Below are 18,710 nucleotides of genomic sequence, written 5' to 3'. Positions count from 1 at the left end.
TTTTGTAGCCAGAGAGGGTGCTATATATTTCCAGCAGTTTGTGTAGGGATGGGAGCGAAATCTGAGGATTTGTGAGAGTGAGAAGTACGTCGTCCGCAAAAAGGGCAATTTTATAGTGGTCTGTGCCCATTTCTACCCCTTTGATGTCTGGATGATTGCGGATATTGGCTGCCAGGGGTTCTATGCTGAGGGCATAGAGAAGGGGCGAGAGTGGGCACCCTTGTCTCGTGCCGTTGTATATAGGTATGGGGGCATTGGAGTGGCCTGGAAGTTTGAGAGTGGTAGTTGGGGTGCTGTATAGGGCATATAGTGCCTGGAGGTAGGGACCTCATAGGTTAAGGTGGTGGAGCAGAGCGAATAGGTATGACCAATCTAGGCGATCAAACGCCTTCTCGGCATCTAGACTTAGGATCAGAGCTTGCTTCTTCTGCCTATTCAGAATGTCTATTAGATTATTGTCCTCCTCGTATTGTCTCCGGCTTGGCGGCCTAATATGAAACCCACTTAGTCGGCATTGATCATTTTTGTAAGGATGGGGGCTAAGCGGAAGATTTTTGAGAACAGTTTTAGGTCTGTGTAAGGCAATAGGCCTATAGTTTGCGCACATTGTTGGGTCTTTTCCCTCTTTGGGAATCAGTGTAAGGAATGATGCGAGGTCTGTTGGGGGAATCAGTGTTCCTTGCAGATAGCTATTATATAACTTAGGAAGGTGGTGGAGGAGAGTTGCCTGAAGTAGTTTATAATATTGGTAGGGGAGCCCGTCTGGGCCTGGGGCCTTACCGTTGGGGAGAGTTTTTAGAGTTGCAGATATCTCCTCTTGGGAGATTTCTGCAATGAACTGTTTTAGGTCATTTTCTTGAAACTTGGGTAGGTTTGCCTGTTGGAAAAATGTCTGCAATGTGTGGGTTCTGTTGGGGGGAGTCTGTAGTTTGGTTTTGCTTCAAGTTATATAAAGTTGCATAGTATTTATGGAACTGGGCAGCTATAAGGTCAGGGTTATAGGTCAGCAAACCTGAGTCATTCTTAATTGCTGTGATAGCGGAATGTGTTTTTTGATCTCTCAGCTTCTTTGCTAAAAGGGTATGCTGTTTATCGCCCTTCTCGTAATATGTTTGCCTAGTCCATATCAGTGCTTTCTCGGCTAGTTTTTCCTTGTGGAGTTGGAGTTGACTGCGCACATCTGTAATTTGCCTGAGTGTAGTGTCTAGTTTGTTTTTATTGTACATAGATTCTAAGTTTTTTAGTTGTAATAATAGTTGTTGTTGTGCTTGGTTTTGTTGCTTTTTCTTAGCGGAGGATAGGGCTATGAAGTGCCCCCTCATGGTGGCTTTGTGGGCTTCCCAAAGAATAGTTTGAGATTGAACTGTGTTTGTATTTATAGTAAAGTATTCTTTTAACAGGAACTCTATTTCCTTGAGGGTTTCTGGGTCGTGCAATATAGTTTCATTGAGCCTCCACTGTAGTTTTTTGGGCGGGGCTGTGTGTAGGTCGAGGGTCATTGTGACAGGTGCGTGGTCTGACCATGATATTGCTGCAATATCTGTGGTAAAGCATAGTCTAAGGCATGGTTGAGAGATGAATAAATAGTCTAGTCGGGTGTGGACTTTATGCATAGGGGAATAAAAGGTGTATTGCCGACCAAGTGGGTGGTCAATGCGCCATGAATCATATAAGGCCGTTCTGTGGAGCAGTTGTCTAAGATCCCTGGATAACAGGTGGGCATTGTTGTCAGGAGAGGGGTGTGATCTGTCCTGGATTTGGGAGACCGGTACATTAAAGTCCCCCCCAACAATTTTATAGGGGGCCGTGGAGACTGAGATTTTGTTAAGGACCTTCTTAAGGAACTTTACTTGGCCTTTATTGGGAGCATAGATGTTAGCTATAAGAATCGGGGTGTTAAGTATATCTCCCTCCAGGATTAAAAAGCGTCTGTCAGGGTCGCTGGTTATTTGGGCTACCCGTAGTGGGCAGTCTTTGTGCACAATAATGTCCACCCCTGCTCTTGTGGAACTTGCTGAGGCATAGAAACCTGTTGGGTAGTTCTTAGAGTATAGTTTATGCGGTTTCTCCTGAGAGAAGTGAGTCTCCTGAATCAGTGCAATATCTGTTTTATGGAGCCTCAGTTCTCTCAGTGTTAAATAACATTTAACAATTGTATTAAGACCCTTACAGTTAAGGCTTGTGAACGTAACCATCTAATGGGTGGAAACAAGAGTTCGTATTAATACACCTTTGGGTCCAAGTAGCATGGGTGCCGCTACCAGCTGGGTTGTGCCATCTGGGTGAGATCATCCTAGGAGTAAGTCTGAATTCTGGAACTGTCGACTGGTCTTGCGGTGGGGGTAGGCTGGTGGTCCCCGTGGTCTCTATCTTGGGTGTTGCGTGCTTTTCGGGATTCAACATGGGGAAAAAGGGAGAGAAAAGGGGAAAAAGGGAGAGAAAAGGGGAAAAATGGAAAAAAAAAACCTGGAATAGAAAAAAGTCAAGAAAAGAACCAACTAATAAAGTGTTATTAACAAGTTAACAAACCCAGAAGTTCAGTTAGTGTGGGTTTTTGGGGAGCAAACCGTGCTCTCCAAGGGGGGTCCGATCTGAAGGTGGAAAGAGGTAGGTCTTGGTAGAGAAACAAAGTGAGCTCACTGTGTGGAGCACGTATTAGTAGGCCGTTTGCATGCATTCCATCAGGAGGTTTGGTAGCGGTTTTTCTTTCAGCCTGGTCTGGAGGATTCGCTTTGACGCTCTGAGGAAGGTGATAGGTTCAATGGTAGCCTGCGTTGGGATGGGGGTCTGCCTACTTGTTGCCACTGTGGTCGAAGCGCTGGTTTCTGTTGGTTGTCCTTGGGGCTAGGGGGTAATTTGTTTGGTATACCCTACTCTGCCAGAAAGTGCTGTGCCCTATTCGGGTTTTGCAGGATATAGGTTTGTCCATGTTGCTGTGCTATTAACTTAAAGGGATATCCCCAGTGGTAGGGTATTTTCATGTCCCTTAGGCGTTGTGTAATTGGTTTGAGCTCTCTTCTTTTGCCCAAAGTGATAGGTGAGAGGTCAGCATATACTTGGACTTTATGGTTTAGGTAGATAATTTCCGTGAAGACTTTGGTTAGAATAAGCTCTTTCTGTTCAAAGTAATGCAGGCACATTATGATGTCCCTAGGGGGTTTAGTTAGAGGGGGTTTTAGGCCCAAGGAGCGGTGTCCTCTGTCGAACTTCCATTGATCAGGAGGTATATCAGGGCATAGCGTGGTAAAGAGTCCGCTAAGGAAGTTCGGTATGTCTTGTGGTGTGATATCCTCAGGCACTCCCCGTACTCTAAGGTTTTGCCTCCTAGATCTGTTTTCCAGATCTTCGCACATATTAGTAATTTGTTGGAGTTCGTCTTTGAGAAGTGCATTTTCCTCCTCTAGAGAGGATTGTCTTAGTATGATATTGTCTGCTATGGATTCTAGTTTATCTGTACGGTTGCCTATTTCGGTGATCTCATTCTGCAGTTCTTTTACTGCTGTAGAGACTGCCTCAGTGACCGCTGTAGTCAGGGCCGCCGTGAGATTGTCTTGCAATGCTAGCAGATGAGTTGAGAGAGCATGTAGAGTAACCAACTCTGAGTCAGTGGCCTGATCCTGTCGCATTGATCTAGGGGCTTCTGTGGTCTGGAATGCCTTTGTGTATAGTGGCTGTGATATTAGAGTCGACTGACCTGGCGAGCTCCGTTGTGGGGAGTCATCACCTTGTTGTGAGGGTGCTGGAGAGAGCGATGGAGACGGGTCCTCCTGTGCGTCGCCGTCATCGGCGCCATCTTGGCTTAGAGCGTGCCTTTCAGCTAGGCCGGATTTATGCAGGTATGGAGACATCGTTACCCATTGCTCTTTTGGTTTCCGTTTCACCATTGTTTTGCAGCAGATATTCTCCTGTGGTTAGTGTGGTCCCGATTTCTTCAATCAGGCTAATGTAAATGCTATTTATCGGGGATTTTGTACACCCAGTGCACGGAGCTCTCAGTGAACACGTCCGCTCTCCACCATGTCAGGCCACGCCCCCCTCAAAATATACACATTTCTGGCCCCAAAGGAGTGTCCCTTTTCCTTGAGATGTAGATAGACTGCTGAGTCTTGTCCTGAGGAGTTACCCCCTATGTTGGGCCATTCTCTTACAGAGAGGTTGTTTTGTCTCCCCAATGTATAGTTCTGAGCACTCTAACTACACTGTGGGGCATAGGCCATATTACTCATGGTCATGGATGGGCTTCGATGTTGGGTCTTTACGGTGCTCCAACTTCTATCTCAGGGTGTTGCTGGGTTTGAAAAACACAGGTTTTATTAGTTCTTATTTTACTTCTATATGTACAGATCAGTTACGGAGCCTCAGACCCTTTGCTCAGTGACAGAGTCCGCTTTCCATACTTTTTCCGGACATTACAAGGTTTTGGTGGATCTGCACTCGCTATCAGTAAAATACTGAAACATTTTGGGTGGACGTGGGTTGGAATTATAAGAATACATGATAGCGATAGAGAAAATGAAGTCCATGTGCTGACAGATTATCTCTCCAGAGATGGAATTTGTGTTGAATTTACACACACGTTAAGTGCTTATTTAGATGCACCTTCAAGAGACAAAGAAATTAACAGGATTAATGAGATCGTTAATACATTCACTACTGATATAATTATACTTTGTGGAAAATTGAGCAATGACATTCTGTTGGCATTATACAAACTCAATGTACAAATGCTGATTAATAAGACTTTCATTCTGTCACCTTCTGCATCAGTTATTGGTCACAATGTGAAGTCTATCCCAGCTACATTTGATGGCAGTTTGATATTAACACAATATACTGTATATCCCAGAGAAACTCATGAGTTAATAGAACTTATAAACGCCATCCACCCTTCTAAGGATCCCACAGATAAGTTACTTGAAGATATTTTGCTGCTAATATGTCAATGTTCATCCAAAGACCCATATAAGAATAAGCTTTATGGGCTTTTATACAAACAAAATTATACAGAATGCGAAGACAAGAACATCACCCAATGTGTTTTGTTTGTGAAATCTCTTGTACTGGCGGCGCTGTCTCCCCACGTGCATCTGGCAGTCACTATCATGTCCCGGGCAGTTCATGAGATGCACCGTTCCCTCAGTGAGAAGGGCAGAAAGGCTCAGCGCTATCAATATCAGGTGAATTCTGACATTTATTTTAGCAGTCTGTTTGTGTAGAAGTATCATTATGAAATATCTTCTTTTCAATTAGTCCAACACATTTACCAGTTCTTTTGATAATAACCAGTTGCCTGCCACAGCCCCTAAATGTTACTGCAGCTCCTCCCATGGGACAAAATGGAGAACAGACTTTTAAAGCACAAATAGACCTCTCTCATTAGATGTAATAGTGTATTTTCCAAATAAATTGTTTTTCTGGGGTCCTCTTACTCTTTGGGGATCTCTGTCCTTTATGGGATTTTCATTGTGGGCTCTCTACTTGTGACATACATCTCTACATGAGACAAAAAGAAAAGGAGACAGACTGAGAAATAGGAAGGAAATGTGAGATAGGTAAAAAGTTATGGAGAGACAGTCAGGCAGTGAGAGAGGAAATGAGAGGTATTTACAGAGGAATGAAGAGAGAAAAGACTCCAGAACAAATGGGGCTGAGGGTCTCAATGTTAGAAAAGCATTTTGTAAGAAAACACAATCTGTGAGTTATTATGGCTACCATACCATGAGGGCTACCAAAAACAAGTGGGGATACTGTAGATGTTATAATGTTATATGAAAATGTTATATGATAATCTAAATAACCTGTTTTAAAGGAGGTGTGAGTTATTTTCCTCCACCAATACAGCGAGGGAGAGTCTTGTGTAACGTATAATCTCTACTAGGGAATTTTGACTCCTCAGTCTAAGCTGAAGTACAGGTCAGACCCTTTTCTACATAATATTACATATTGAAAGATACACAGGCATCAAAAGAGACCCCGATAGATAGAAAGGTTGAAACAGGTAAATGATATATATATAGAGAGAAAGAGTGAGAGAGAGTGAGTGAGAGAGAGAGTGAGTGAGAGAGAGCATTAGGAAATAAGAAGTACATATAAAAGGGAAGGACAGTTAGATCAAACTATAGGAAAAGAGTGCTGTGGGCAGTAAGAGAGAGATGAACAAGTAGACAAACAGAATATGAGGAAAGGGACAGACAAAAAAAGAGACATACTGAGAAAGAGGAAGGGGTTGAGATAAACAAAGAAAGATAGACAGACAGACAGACAGACAGCAAGAGAGAAAAAAAGAGACATATCTAGTGAGGAATCAAAAGAGCTATGGGAGAATAAGGGAGAGAGACTCAATGTTATAAAAGCATTTTGTAAGGAAGAAAATATAATGTGTGAATCAAATTCTGAATGAGCCGCTATTTTGAGCCTATTTCAAGGAATTATTTCAGCTTTATTAAATTCTAATAATTATATATCTCTTAACAGTTACACCACTATTTGAAAAAATATCCCTATCAAACCAAGTATGGGGGAGAGGTCTCTTTCAATGGAAGAGGAGAGATGGACACCGGATATACAATCTATTTCTTTCCCAGTGTAAATGATGCATCGTATTTGGGCACATTGGGCAGGTTGATACCATCGGCACCTTCAGATTATAAACTAATAATCCATCCAGATGAAATTCCATGGGAAATGAAGAACAAAACGGTTAGAAGTCCCTTTCTGATCTTTCCAAACCAACATGTTTCATTTTGCCTGAATTATTTGCATTATTTGCATGATGCTCCCTGAGAAATTGGTTTGGTTTAATTTATCAACCAAATGTGTAACCCAGGGGTAAGTCATGTAAATACTGTAGCATTTTCTATATTAATTAGCTCTATAAACATAATAGAGATTTCCTGAAGAACATGGGCATGGTGAAACCCCAGGACTTATTTACATCAGCAGGTAGTGATGAGCAAATTTTTTTTGGCAGGCATGAATTCGCAGTGAATTTCTGCATTTCGCAGAATTAAGCGAATTGTTTTTTGCGAATCTTTTGCAAAATTTGCAGCGGAAAAAGTTGTTATGCGTCAAAAATCCCAAATTGGGTGTGGTCAAGTAAAAATGGGCACGGTTGCACTGAAATGGGCACAATCACGTTGAAATGGGCGCGGTCATGGCAAAATGCGTCAAAATTGGATGACAAAAAAGTCGTGCAACAAACGAGTTTCGCAGATTTTTTGCCGTTTCGTGAATTTTCTTGTTGTTTAATGAATTTTACTCCGAAGCAAATCAGGACAAATTCACTTATCACTATCAGTAAGTTCAGTTGTAGTCTGGTACCTTTCCCTGGGGTGAGTTAAAGCCTTTCATTAAAGTTAGCACTAGCGATGAGTGAATTTATTCACCAGGCATGGATTTGTAGCGAAATTCTGCATTTCACCATAGCCAAATTAGTTTGTGAAAAAAAGTTGCACGGTACCCAAATTTTATAAATTTTTTGCTGTTTCATGATTTTTTTCGTGACCAGGTAGTGATGAGCAAATCTTTTTACCAGGCATGGCTTTGCTGTGAAATTCTGCAATTCTTCAATGGAAAATGTTTTCATGAAGCTGTGGCTTCCCAAAATCCTGTGTCCATTTCTTGCTGTGACTTTAATGTATTTGGAGTAAGAAAAAAGTTGCATGTGAAAAACAAATCATATACGTAAAAAAAAGTTGCACAGTGAGAGTGAGAACAAATGCCCATTAACTCTAATTTATTTGGAGTGAGAAAAAAATGTTTCACATGTAAAAAAAAAAAATCAAGCATGTACAAAAAAGTTGTGCAGTTGCCAAGGAAAACAATTTTAGCAATTTTTTAACTGTTTTGCAAATTTACCAAGAGTTCCGCTAATTTTTCAGCCATGTGAAATGGGACAGATTTGCTCATCACTAGTAGGTTTTAACATCATCCGTGGGAGTCACCTTTTGTAGAGAGTTTTACACCACTTTGCACTGTGCTTGCACTGTATTTACTTAACAATCTCTTGGATTAAATTAAATCTAGAATTTAAGTGTAAATACCATGATAAACCCTAATACAAAACTTGTAGGACATGTGGAAGGTTTGGGGGGTTTTTTTGCTTGTAATTGCGCAAAATTCTTATGTAAGCAAAGAGTTTATTTGTTTTTGCATTCATTCCACTTGTGGAACCATATTTTTAATGAATGCGGAGAAAAATTTGGACAAACTTACCTGATATTTTTCAATTCCTGGGGGAAAAAAAATATATTCTGCCAAGACAAACAATTCAGCAAAGAATAATCTTGAGTGTGAATTTGTACTTTACCATTGTGCAAATGAGTCCCTATAACCAAACATCTAAGGACAAATGATGTTCAAAATCTTATTTCAAAAGAAAGTCGGTTTTCTGTTTGTTGCTAAAATGGCCTTTCCTTTCTGGGAAGGTTTCAGCTGTGTAGCAATATGAGTTAGATTTAGCCACTAGAGGTCTCACTGCTTTTAGACCTGGGTACAAGTTAGCTAACAGAAACTTGTTGGTAGCTGCAGAGTTCAGCACTAATGGCTTCTGTTAGAATCATCTAATAAAGTTTGTGCTGATCCTGAGATTGTCTCACCTTGATTTGGCAACCTATCTTAACATGGTGGCACCAGGGAACAGAACCTTAGAGTGAAATGCTGACTGGAATCACTTGAAGTGAAAGTAACTGGAGGTACAGCTATAACTGTGAGTAACAATCACTGCTAATATTCACATAATATGGAGAGCGGACTAAAACCCCCTGAGAGACTAAATGTAACGTCTCCCAACCTGTCACAAGCTTGGGAACACTGGAGAGAGGAGTTGGGCCTGTATGTGGCACTCACAGTAGCACCCAGTGATGAGAAGCACAAAATAAAGCTCTTTCATTGTTTGATTGGGGAAAAGGGCAGAGAAATCTCACAAACTTTAAGTATAACAAGTGGCAGAGATGATAATCCTACTTTAAGAGACATAATCCAGGCATTTGATAAATACTGTGATCCAAAAAAGAATGAAATGTTGGAAAGATATACATTCCTTTCAAGGAATCAGGAGTCTGGGGAAAATATTGACACATATAGAACTGAAAATACTCACATCCACTTGTGAATTTGGGGATATACGGGATTCCCTCATAAGAGACCGAATAGTCTGTGGAATCAGAGACACACACCTAAGTGAGAGAGAGACTGTGGAATCAGAGACACACACCTAAGTGAGAGAGAGACTGCTTAGGGAAGAGAATTTGGGCCGGGAAAAATGTCTCCAGATCTGCAGAGCCTCTGAGCTGACAGATAGTGTGAAAGTGATTGAGGGCCCATCTGAGGGTAGGGTACATGCAGTAACTGGCAAAGGCAAAATAAGATATAAAATCCAGGGAGTATCAATCCTGTGTAAATACTGTGGTAAAAGGCATGAAAGAGACAAAGAGAAATGCCCGGCTTATGGTCAGACCTGCAGGCTCTGTGGCAAAAGAAATCATTTCTCAGCCCAGTGCAGGCAGAGCAGCAAGTCACACAGGGCACAGACAGCACAGAGACATAATGTGGCTGCAGCTACAATCAGCAGCAGGGAGTGTAAATGTGGTAAAACCACCAATGGTTAATGACTCAAATCAACTTTTTGCCACTTTTCTTCTAGATAAAAAGCCCATTAAGTTTCAGCTGGACTGTGGGGCAAACTGCAATGTTATTCCTTGCCATATGCTTAAAAAAGAAGTTAAACTAGAGCACACTGACCAAGTACTTATGATGTACAACAAAAGTATTCTGAAACCTATGGGTAAATGCAGACTAAAACTTCATAACCTGTGTAATAAAAAGAGTTACAGGCTGGAGTTTACTGTAAAAAATAGAGATCATATGCCACTGCTGGGGGTAAAAGCTGCTCAGGCTATAGACTTAATAAAAGTGCAGTTTCATAACATAATGGCTCTACAGGGCTCTGCAAGTTCTCCAGAAAAGCTGGATTTAGATTTACAGATAATACAAGCAAACTATGCTGATCTATTTAAAGGGGATGGGTGCCTGGAAGGCAAATATAAACTGAAGGTTAATACTGCCATAGAACCATCCAGGCTACCCACAAGGAGACTGCCTGTAGCTTTGATGCAACCACTAAAAGAAAAACTTCAGGATTTACACAGCAGGCACATTATAGAACCAGTACAGAAGGGCACTGACTGGATAAGTAGCTTGGTAATAGTAAAGAAACCATCAGGCAAACTAAGGCTATGTATAGATCCTAAACCACTTAACAAAGCCCTAAAAAGGAATCATTACCCAATGCCTACAATAGAAGATATTCTGCCAGATTTATCAGAAGCCGGATATTGTCAGTATGTGATGTTAAAAACGGATTCTGGCATGTGGAACTAGATGAGAAATCAAGCTACTTGATAACTTGGGAGATATAGATGGCTCAGAATGCCAATGGGAATAAGTCCAGTTCCAGAAATATTTCAGCAAAGGCTAAATCAAGCTCTAGAGGGACTTGCAGGTGTTAAAACAATAGCTGATACTTATTGTTGGTGAAGGTGACAGCCTAGAATCTGCCCCCCCCGGGATCATGATCGAGCTTCTAGAAAGATGTAGACAAAAAGGCATTAAACCCAACCTGGAAAAATTTAAGCTTAAAATGACTGACGTGCCATATATAGGGCAGCTTTTGACATCAAGTGGCTAAAAAGTGGATCCAGAAGAAGTCAGGGCAATTCAGGAGATGCCTGCCCCGACAGATGTACGGGGAGTTCAGTGCTTCCTAGGCAGGGTTAATTATCTCTCCAAATTCTGTGGCCATTTGTCAGATATGTGTGACCCACTGAGACAGTTAACACATAAAGATTCACTCTGGGAGTGGCCAGAAATACAGCAAACAGCTTTTGACTCGGTAAAAGAGGGCATTGCAGATGCAGCCACTCTCAAATACTATAACCCTTCTCAAGCAGTGGTAATACAATGAATGGCCTGGGAGCCACACTGATGCAGGAGAAAGAACCTGTAGCATTTGCAAGCAGAACTCTAACAACTACAGAACGTGGTTATGCTCAGATTGAGAAAGAACTCTTAGCTGCTGTATTTGGTATGGAGACGTTCCATCAGTACACATATGGAAGGCACGTAACAGTGCATTCAGATCATAAGCCTCTGGAGACCATTACAAAGAAGCCTCTAATAAATGCTCCAAAAAGACTGCAGCGCATGCTTCTTAGATTGCAAAAGTACGATTGTGACATTTCCTACTGTCCAGGAAAAGATTTACTAATTGCAGATGCACTGAGCAGGGCCTACCTTCCAACTCACATGGAGGTGACAAGGATATTGAAACCATCAATATGTGTGCATATTTGCCAATGAGTAAAGATAGGCTTTAACATAAGTACAAACATGCACAGAACATGATTCCACAATGCAAATTCTAAAGACCATTTTACAGGGTTGGCCAAAATATACACAATATACCCCTGTTGAGATTTCTCCCTTTTTTTACATCAGAGATGAACTGTCAATACATCAGGGCATCATATTCAAGGGAGTAAAGAGGTAGTCTCAGAAGAGACTGAGGGAGAGAAGAGACTCCAGGGAGTCTCAGAAGAGACATTATGTAAAGATTACACTCCTCACATATAGGTATAGAAGGGTGTCTATGCCATGCATGGGAATGTGTGTATTGGCCTGGTATGAATGATCAAATTAAAAAGTTCATAACACAATGCAAAGCAGCCGAAGGAAACGCTGCAACCCCATGAAATCCCTGACAGACCATGGTCAAAAGTTGGTACTGATTTGTTCACTTGGAATGAAAAAGACTTTCTGATAACAGTTGATTACTATTCCAATTTCTGGAAAGTAGACTACCTCCAAGACACCAGATCAAAAAACAGTAATAAAAAAGCTAAAAGCCCACTTTTCAAGACATGGCATTCCAGATAGACTGTTTTCTGATAATGCTGCCCAGTTTATGTCAGAGGAGTTCAAACAATTTATTAAAAAGTGGGAATTTGAGCACAATACCTCTTCTCCAGGATACCCTCAGAGCAACGGCAAAGCTGAATCTGCAGTGAAAATGGCCAAGAAACTGATGCGAAAAGCAAAACAAGCAGGTACAGATATCTATCTTATGTTATTGGAGTTAAGAAATACACCCACACAAGGCTTTGGCAGTAGCCCAGTTCAGATACTAATGAGCAGATGCACAAAGACTCTCTTACCAATAACTAAACAACTTCTGAACCCAGAACTTGCTGTTAACATAAAATCCAAACTGAAACTGACTCAAAATAGCCAGGCACAGTACTACAAGAGATCAGCAAGAGATCTACCAACTCTTCAGATAAATGATAATGTTTGGGTTCAACCACTTGATAAATATAGCAAGCACTGGCAGAAAGCAAAAGTCATAAAAACCCTAGGACATTGGTCGTACCTAGTCAGAACAGAGGAAGGAAAGGTATTGAGAAGAAATCGTAGACATTTAAAGAAGACTGGAGAACCTGATGACTGGAAGCCACAAAGACCATTTGATGATGATCAAAATTGGCCTTCATCAAAAACAGCAGATCTTCAAGGCCAGACAAGGCAGGAAGCAACTGAAATATGTGGGGAGCAAGAAAATGGACAGCCCACAACAGACAATGATTTGCATGTCTACGAAGTGCCACATTCATCTAAAGAAATACCATAGGGTTGATTCACTAAAGTGAATTTGCGTTAAAATAGACGCGCCAATTAGCGCGCGAACAGTATTACCACGTAAATAAATACATTTAAACTTACATGAAGTATTACATGCCAATTGTTACAAATACAAAGTGTTAAAGTCACAAAGAAGGAGTACCCTGCCCTGAAGAGCAAATGCAGCCATTCGCCATGGATGGGGCATTGGCTTATAGATGCCAAGACTGAATTTGAAATAAATTTTGAAAAGGCCAGTTCAGAGTTTATTCTGGAGATAGTCAGGGATGGAGATCCACAATTAAACAGGAGAAGGCTAGAAATGTAGGAGTGGAAGGAAGGACATCGAGCACACTTCGGACACAAGGAATCCGTTAAAATTCTGTACTTTATTTCATCATGTTTAAAAACAAAAGTGTGCCTGACGCGTTTCGTGCGTTAGGAGCACTTATTCATAGGCAAACATCAATCAGTATTGAAAAACTTTAAATAGCTAACTCAGTATGACGTTGGGGATGACAACTCAGGCCACACCCACTCCCAAAATTCAAAATTTAAAAAAGACAGACATGAGAAATACTTCATATCAGATTTTCTCTAACGGATTCCATCAAAGTTAATCCATAAGGGGTTAACATTATCAGTTAAAGACTGGAGAACATACTAAAAAGACTGTCAATTAAATAGAATCAAAATGAAACATGCTGAATATAAAATATACCAATATATAAATATACACATAACATAAATAAGTAAATGAATAAATAAAGCATGTGAACATAGAAAAAATGTGTTGGCAAAATAAAGCATGATACATAATTAGATACACCATTAGATCTTCAACTTAATTAGAAAAGATAGGTTTTTAACACAATGCCATTTCATTAGGGAATGTACTTATACCAAATGGAGGCTACGTGTTTTAAAAGCTACGTGTTTTAGAAGCAATCACCTCATTCCCAGGGTAAAAGGGGCTTCGTACTTTATTAAAATCAAGCAACTTTATCAGCAGAGCTCAATGTAATAAATCAAAAATAACTTTTAAACGTAACAGCTAATGTCAAAGACTGAGTTTAGACCTGCAGGATAACGGGTGTTAAGAGTAAAAATCCATTTGACCTCTAATCGTAAGAGCCTAGAAAGTCTATCTGAATCTCTTTCATCGGGTAAAACCCTATCAATTATCTGTATCCTTAACTTAGAAACATTTGAGTTGCAACAATGTTTAAAATGCCTGGCCACTGGACTACCCTCATTACCTGACACTATGTGTCTGATATGCTCTCGCATCCTGTTCTTCAAGGGACGGGTAGTACAGCCTACATACTGGATTTGGCAACTTAAACATGTTAAAAGATACACCACAAACTGCGTATTGCAATTAGCGTAAAAAGGTATATCGAATGTTTTGCCGGTAACAGAGCTACAAAAGCTGGTGGATTGCTTGATATACGTACATGTCACACACTTTCTCGCACCACAAATATACGTATACATGGTTGGAAACAAAAGGAACGTATATTTGTGGTGCGAGAAAGTGTGTGACATGTACGTATATCAAGCAATCCACCAGCTTTTGTAGCTCTGTTACCGGCAAAACATTCGATATACCTTTTTACGCTAATTGCAATACGCAGTTTGTGGTGTATCTTTTAACATGTTTAAGTTGCCAAATCCAGTATGTAGGCTGTACTACCCGTCCCTTGAAGAACAGGATGCGAGAGCATATCAGACACATAGTGTCAGGTAATGAGGGTAGTCCAGTGGCCAGGCATTTTAAACATTGTTGCAACTCAAATGTTTCTAAGTTAAGGATACAGATAATTGATAGGGTTTTACCCGATGAAAGAGATTCAGATAGACTTTCTAGGCTCTTACGATTAGAGGTCAAATGGATTTTTACTCTTAACACCCGTTATCCTGCAGGTCTAAACTCAGTCTTTGACATTAGCTGTTACGTTTAAAAGTTATTTTTGATTTATTACATTGAGCTCTGCTGATAAAGTTGCTTGATTTTAATAAAGTACGAAGCCCCTTTTACCCTGGGAATGAGGTGATTGCTTCTAAAACACGTAGCTTTTAAAACACGTAGCCTCCATTTGGTATAAGTACATTCCCTAATGAAATGGCATTGTGTTAAAAACCTATCTTTTCTAATTAAGTTGAAGATCTAATGGTGTATCTAATTATGTATCATGCTTTATTTTGCCAACACATTTTTTCTATGTTCACATGCTTTATTTATTCATTTACTTATTTATGTTATGTGTATATTTATATATTGGTATATTTTATATTCAGCATGTTTCATTTTGATTCTATTTAATTGACAGTCTTTTTAGTATGTTCTCCAGTCTTTAACTGATAATGTTAACCCCTTATGGATTAACTTTGATGGAATCCGTTAGAGAAAATCTGATATGAAGTATTTCTCATGTCTGTCTTTTTTAAATTTTGAATTTTGGGAGTGGGTGTGGCCTGAGTTGTCATCCCCAACGTCATACTGAGTTAGCTATTTAAAGTTTTTCAATACTGATTGATGTTTGCCTATGAATAAGTGCTCCTAACGCACGAAACGCGTCAGGCACACTTTTGTTTTTAAACATGATGAAATAAAGTACAGAATTTTAACGGATTCCTTGTGTCCGAAGTGTGCTCGATGTCCTTCCTTCCACTTTGAAGTTATTCCTCCTCAGCTGCGGGTTCGGGGCTGTGAGCACCCGGACCATGGCTGGACTTTGGTGAGCATGCTGTTTCTCAGGCTTTAAACTACATAAGAGATAGATTCTAAAACTTGAGCGGCAGGCCCGGGGTTTAAACACCCGGACCTCATCGAACCACATGGTACTTATAGTTTGTTAGTTTACTATATTGTTTTCATTTTTTCATTTATTTGTTCATTATTTATTTACATTGTTTCTGAGAAATTTTGTTTCGCTTTAGGGTTTCCCTTAGAGCGATTCTTTTTCTTTTAGAAATGTAGGAGAATACACTGAATATTGGTGTGAAAATGTAGGTTCCTCTCAGCTTATACCATTCCCTGTTGCAGCCTCGACACCACTGGAGATTTACCCCTGTGCCAAACACCATCTCAGTAGCCTGGGGCTTAATTCTTCCCAAGCAAATGCCTTTAGTGACAATGTGTAGTGACTGTGCAATTATAACTGTACTGTATCTCTGATTTTGTTGATTTTGTGTGCGTTTAATTTCTCTTGTTTTTAGATGCCAAGAGCCCAATGCACAGACGCTTGCCAGCCCGGCTACAGGAAGGCACTAGAGCCCGGAGCCCAGCCCTGCTGCTATCACTGTGTCCGGTGTTCTGAAGGAGAGATCTCCAATCAGACTGGTAGGAAATCTCCTCATATTAAATCCTGTAAACTGGACCAGATAATTTTTTAATAAAAAGAATTCTGGGATTTTATACCTAAATTTTCACCTAAAAGTATTTTAGTGCATGACCCCCTATTAGGAGCCCAGCTAGAGAGCACTTTGGGCTGCAGTCTGGTCGCACTCATCCAAAGACAATACATTTAATTATATGAATCACAAATTAGGAAGAACTGGTAATAAAGCTGCTTATTCTGTATTCGAGATGGTACTTACCAAACTTAGACAACTGCACATTTTCGGGACAGTAATTACACTGGGTACATCTCCCACATCTATGCCAACCATTTACGTTACCCAACTGGTTCTTTACAATATTTGAATTATTGCCTTCTACTTGTTACAGGGCAACCCTTTTGAAATAAACAATAGCAAAAGTGGTATAAAGGGGATAACCAACTCAGATAACCATAGGAAGCTGTCAGAACAGTTTAGTTCCTTTTCCAAGCTGATTACCTGGTGTGTAAGTGGTGTAAGGGCTGTGTGGGAAGCTCTAGCCTATTGTAAATTATAAAGCTTTGGTCCCTGCTCATCACCCAGTACAGCAGTTCTTTGTGTGGGGCAACAAGCAAACTATGTGGCTTTCCTCTATACCTTTTAATAAGCAAAGTGTTATGTTAAATGGGGTTTATAAAGTATTTTATATCTTTCAACTGTTATTACCAATTGTAGTAAGTGGCAGTAAAATGCAGGAATAATAGGATGGCCCTAGGAACTATAGAAGGGAATGAGTAGAGTGTCTCATCATTCTTTTTTTGGCTAATAAACCTATTACTGATGCCAAAGGGCCTGGTGAAGACTTAATAATTGTTTTGTTATATTTTACAGACAGTGATAATTGCCTTAAATGCCCAGACTTGGAATGGCCCAATGAACAAAGGAATCAGTGTATTGCAAGAACTGAAGAGTTTCTCTCTTTTACTGATTGTACCATTGCTGAATTTTTGTCATCAGTAAGCATTCTGTTCTATATTATAACTCTCCTGATACTGGGAATTTTCATCACATTCCGAGGCACCCCCATAGTGAGAGCCAACAACCGGAGCCTGAGCTTCCTCCTCCTTGTCTCCATCAAGCTGAGCTTCCTCAGTGTGTTTCTGTTCCTCGGTCGCCCTGTGGATATAACCTGCATGCTGCGCATCATCACTTTTGGAATCACCTTCTCCATAGCTGTCTCTTCTCTCCTGGCCAAGACTATCATGGTTTGTGTTGCTTTCAAAGCCACCAAGCCAGGGAGCTCATGGAGAAAATGGCTGGGAGTCAAACTGTCCAATTCTGTAGTCTTGTTCTGCTCATCCATTCAAATAATCATCTGCATGACTTGGTTGGCCATTTCTCCTCCCTTTCAGGAACTGGACATTCACACTTCCCCTGGAACCATCATCATTCAGTGCAATGAGGGCTCAGCTATTGGCTTTTACTCAGTTATTGGGTATATGGGGCTTCTGGCAGCTGTTAGTTTTGTTTTAGCATTTTTAGCTCGGAGCTTACCGGACAGTTTTAATGAGGCCAAGTACATCACTTTCAGCATGCTGCTCTTCTGCAGTGTTTGGATCACAATGATCCCGGCCTATCTGAGCACCAAAGGCAAAAACACTGTGTGTGTGGAGATATTTGCCATACTCACCTCAAGCGCCGGCCTTTTAGCCTCTATATTTCTGCCCAAATGTTATATTATTATGCTAGGACCTGAAATGAACACAAAATCCCATTTATTTAGCAACAATCATCACTGAGATTTCCAATACCATTATTAGTTCTTCATTTTATGTATTTGGATATATAAAAGGGGCATATTTAGTAAATTTTTAGGGGTTGAAGTATTTTGCTAAAAGATTGAAGAGAAAGGGTGAGTGATGTCAGGAAATGCACGCCAGATCAGAAACTCATATTCCCTGTTCCTGCAATTGGAGTTGGGAGCAATAAGCACAGTTTCCCAGCACTGAACAAGTCTGTCCCTTTATCCCCATGTCTGATTCCTGTGCCATATAATGACGGGAAAATGCCATCATTATCTCTATATGTAAGATAATATCAAAATGGCTGATATAGTGCTGGGAATCTAATCAGCATTCGCATTGGTCAGTGCTTTTGTGTATGTATTTTTTTTCCTTCAACCTCCATAGAGAACTAGGTGGAACCTACAAATGACCCCATTGGCACAGAGACACAGGTGCATCATGGGTACAGCTACATATAAACTAGCGCTGCCCTATTATACACATTGTATTACAGGATATCAATACAAACAAGCTTTAGCTCAGTATTTAGACATAACTTGTTTATAACAGCAAAGTTTGTTTGTAACAGCAAAGTGACTGGAACTTTTGTCACAGCTTCTGCCTCTGTTTCCAACCTTTGTAACTTATATTTGTTACACAGCTCAGTATTTGGGATCATTACAAGGGGGAAAGAAAAGTCACACACTAAGGATTCAGCTAAAGTCTCGCCCCAAGCTCAAAAGGTCTTTAGTTTTTAAGAGAGCAGCCAGACAGGACTGTGATTGGTTGGCCTGTATGCATGTTTAATAGTGACCAGACCAAGCAGGCAGGGGAAAGAAAAATATTGTGAGTCGATCCCTAAGCTCAGGTCACTGACATCAGCCAAGAGCAGACTGAGCATGTGCAGTAGTTGGGCAAGGCAAAAGA

The 18,710-nt window shown here is 40.5% G+C and overlaps 1 protein-coding gene across 1 annotated transcript; it reads left to right on the top strand.

Moving 5' to 3' along the window:
* Positions 1-5,102: 5,102 nt before the first annotated feature.
* Positions 5,103-17,798, top strand: LOC116408401 (vomeronasal type-2 receptor 26-like). Its single transcript, XM_031895185.1, has 3 exons — positions 5,103-5,177; positions 15,898-16,021; positions 16,891-17,798. The coding sequence occupies exons 1-3, from the start codon at positions 5,103-5,105 to the stop codon at positions 17,796-17,798; spliced, it is 1,107 nt and encodes a 368-aa protein (XP_031751045.1).
* The last annotated feature ends 912 nt before the right edge of the window (positions 17,799-18,710 follow it).

The sequence above is a fragment of the Xenopus tropicalis genome, chromosome 1, assembly GCF_000004195.4.
Source record: "Xenopus tropicalis strain Nigerian chromosome 1, UCB_Xtro_10.0, whole genome shotgun sequence".
In the NCBI taxonomy this organism is placed as follows: domain Eukaryota; kingdom Metazoa; phylum Chordata; class Amphibia; order Anura; family Pipidae; genus Xenopus; species Xenopus tropicalis.
The sequence above is the reverse complement of the archived record's forward strand: the minus strand, read 5'-3'. Positions and strand labels throughout refer to the sequence as shown.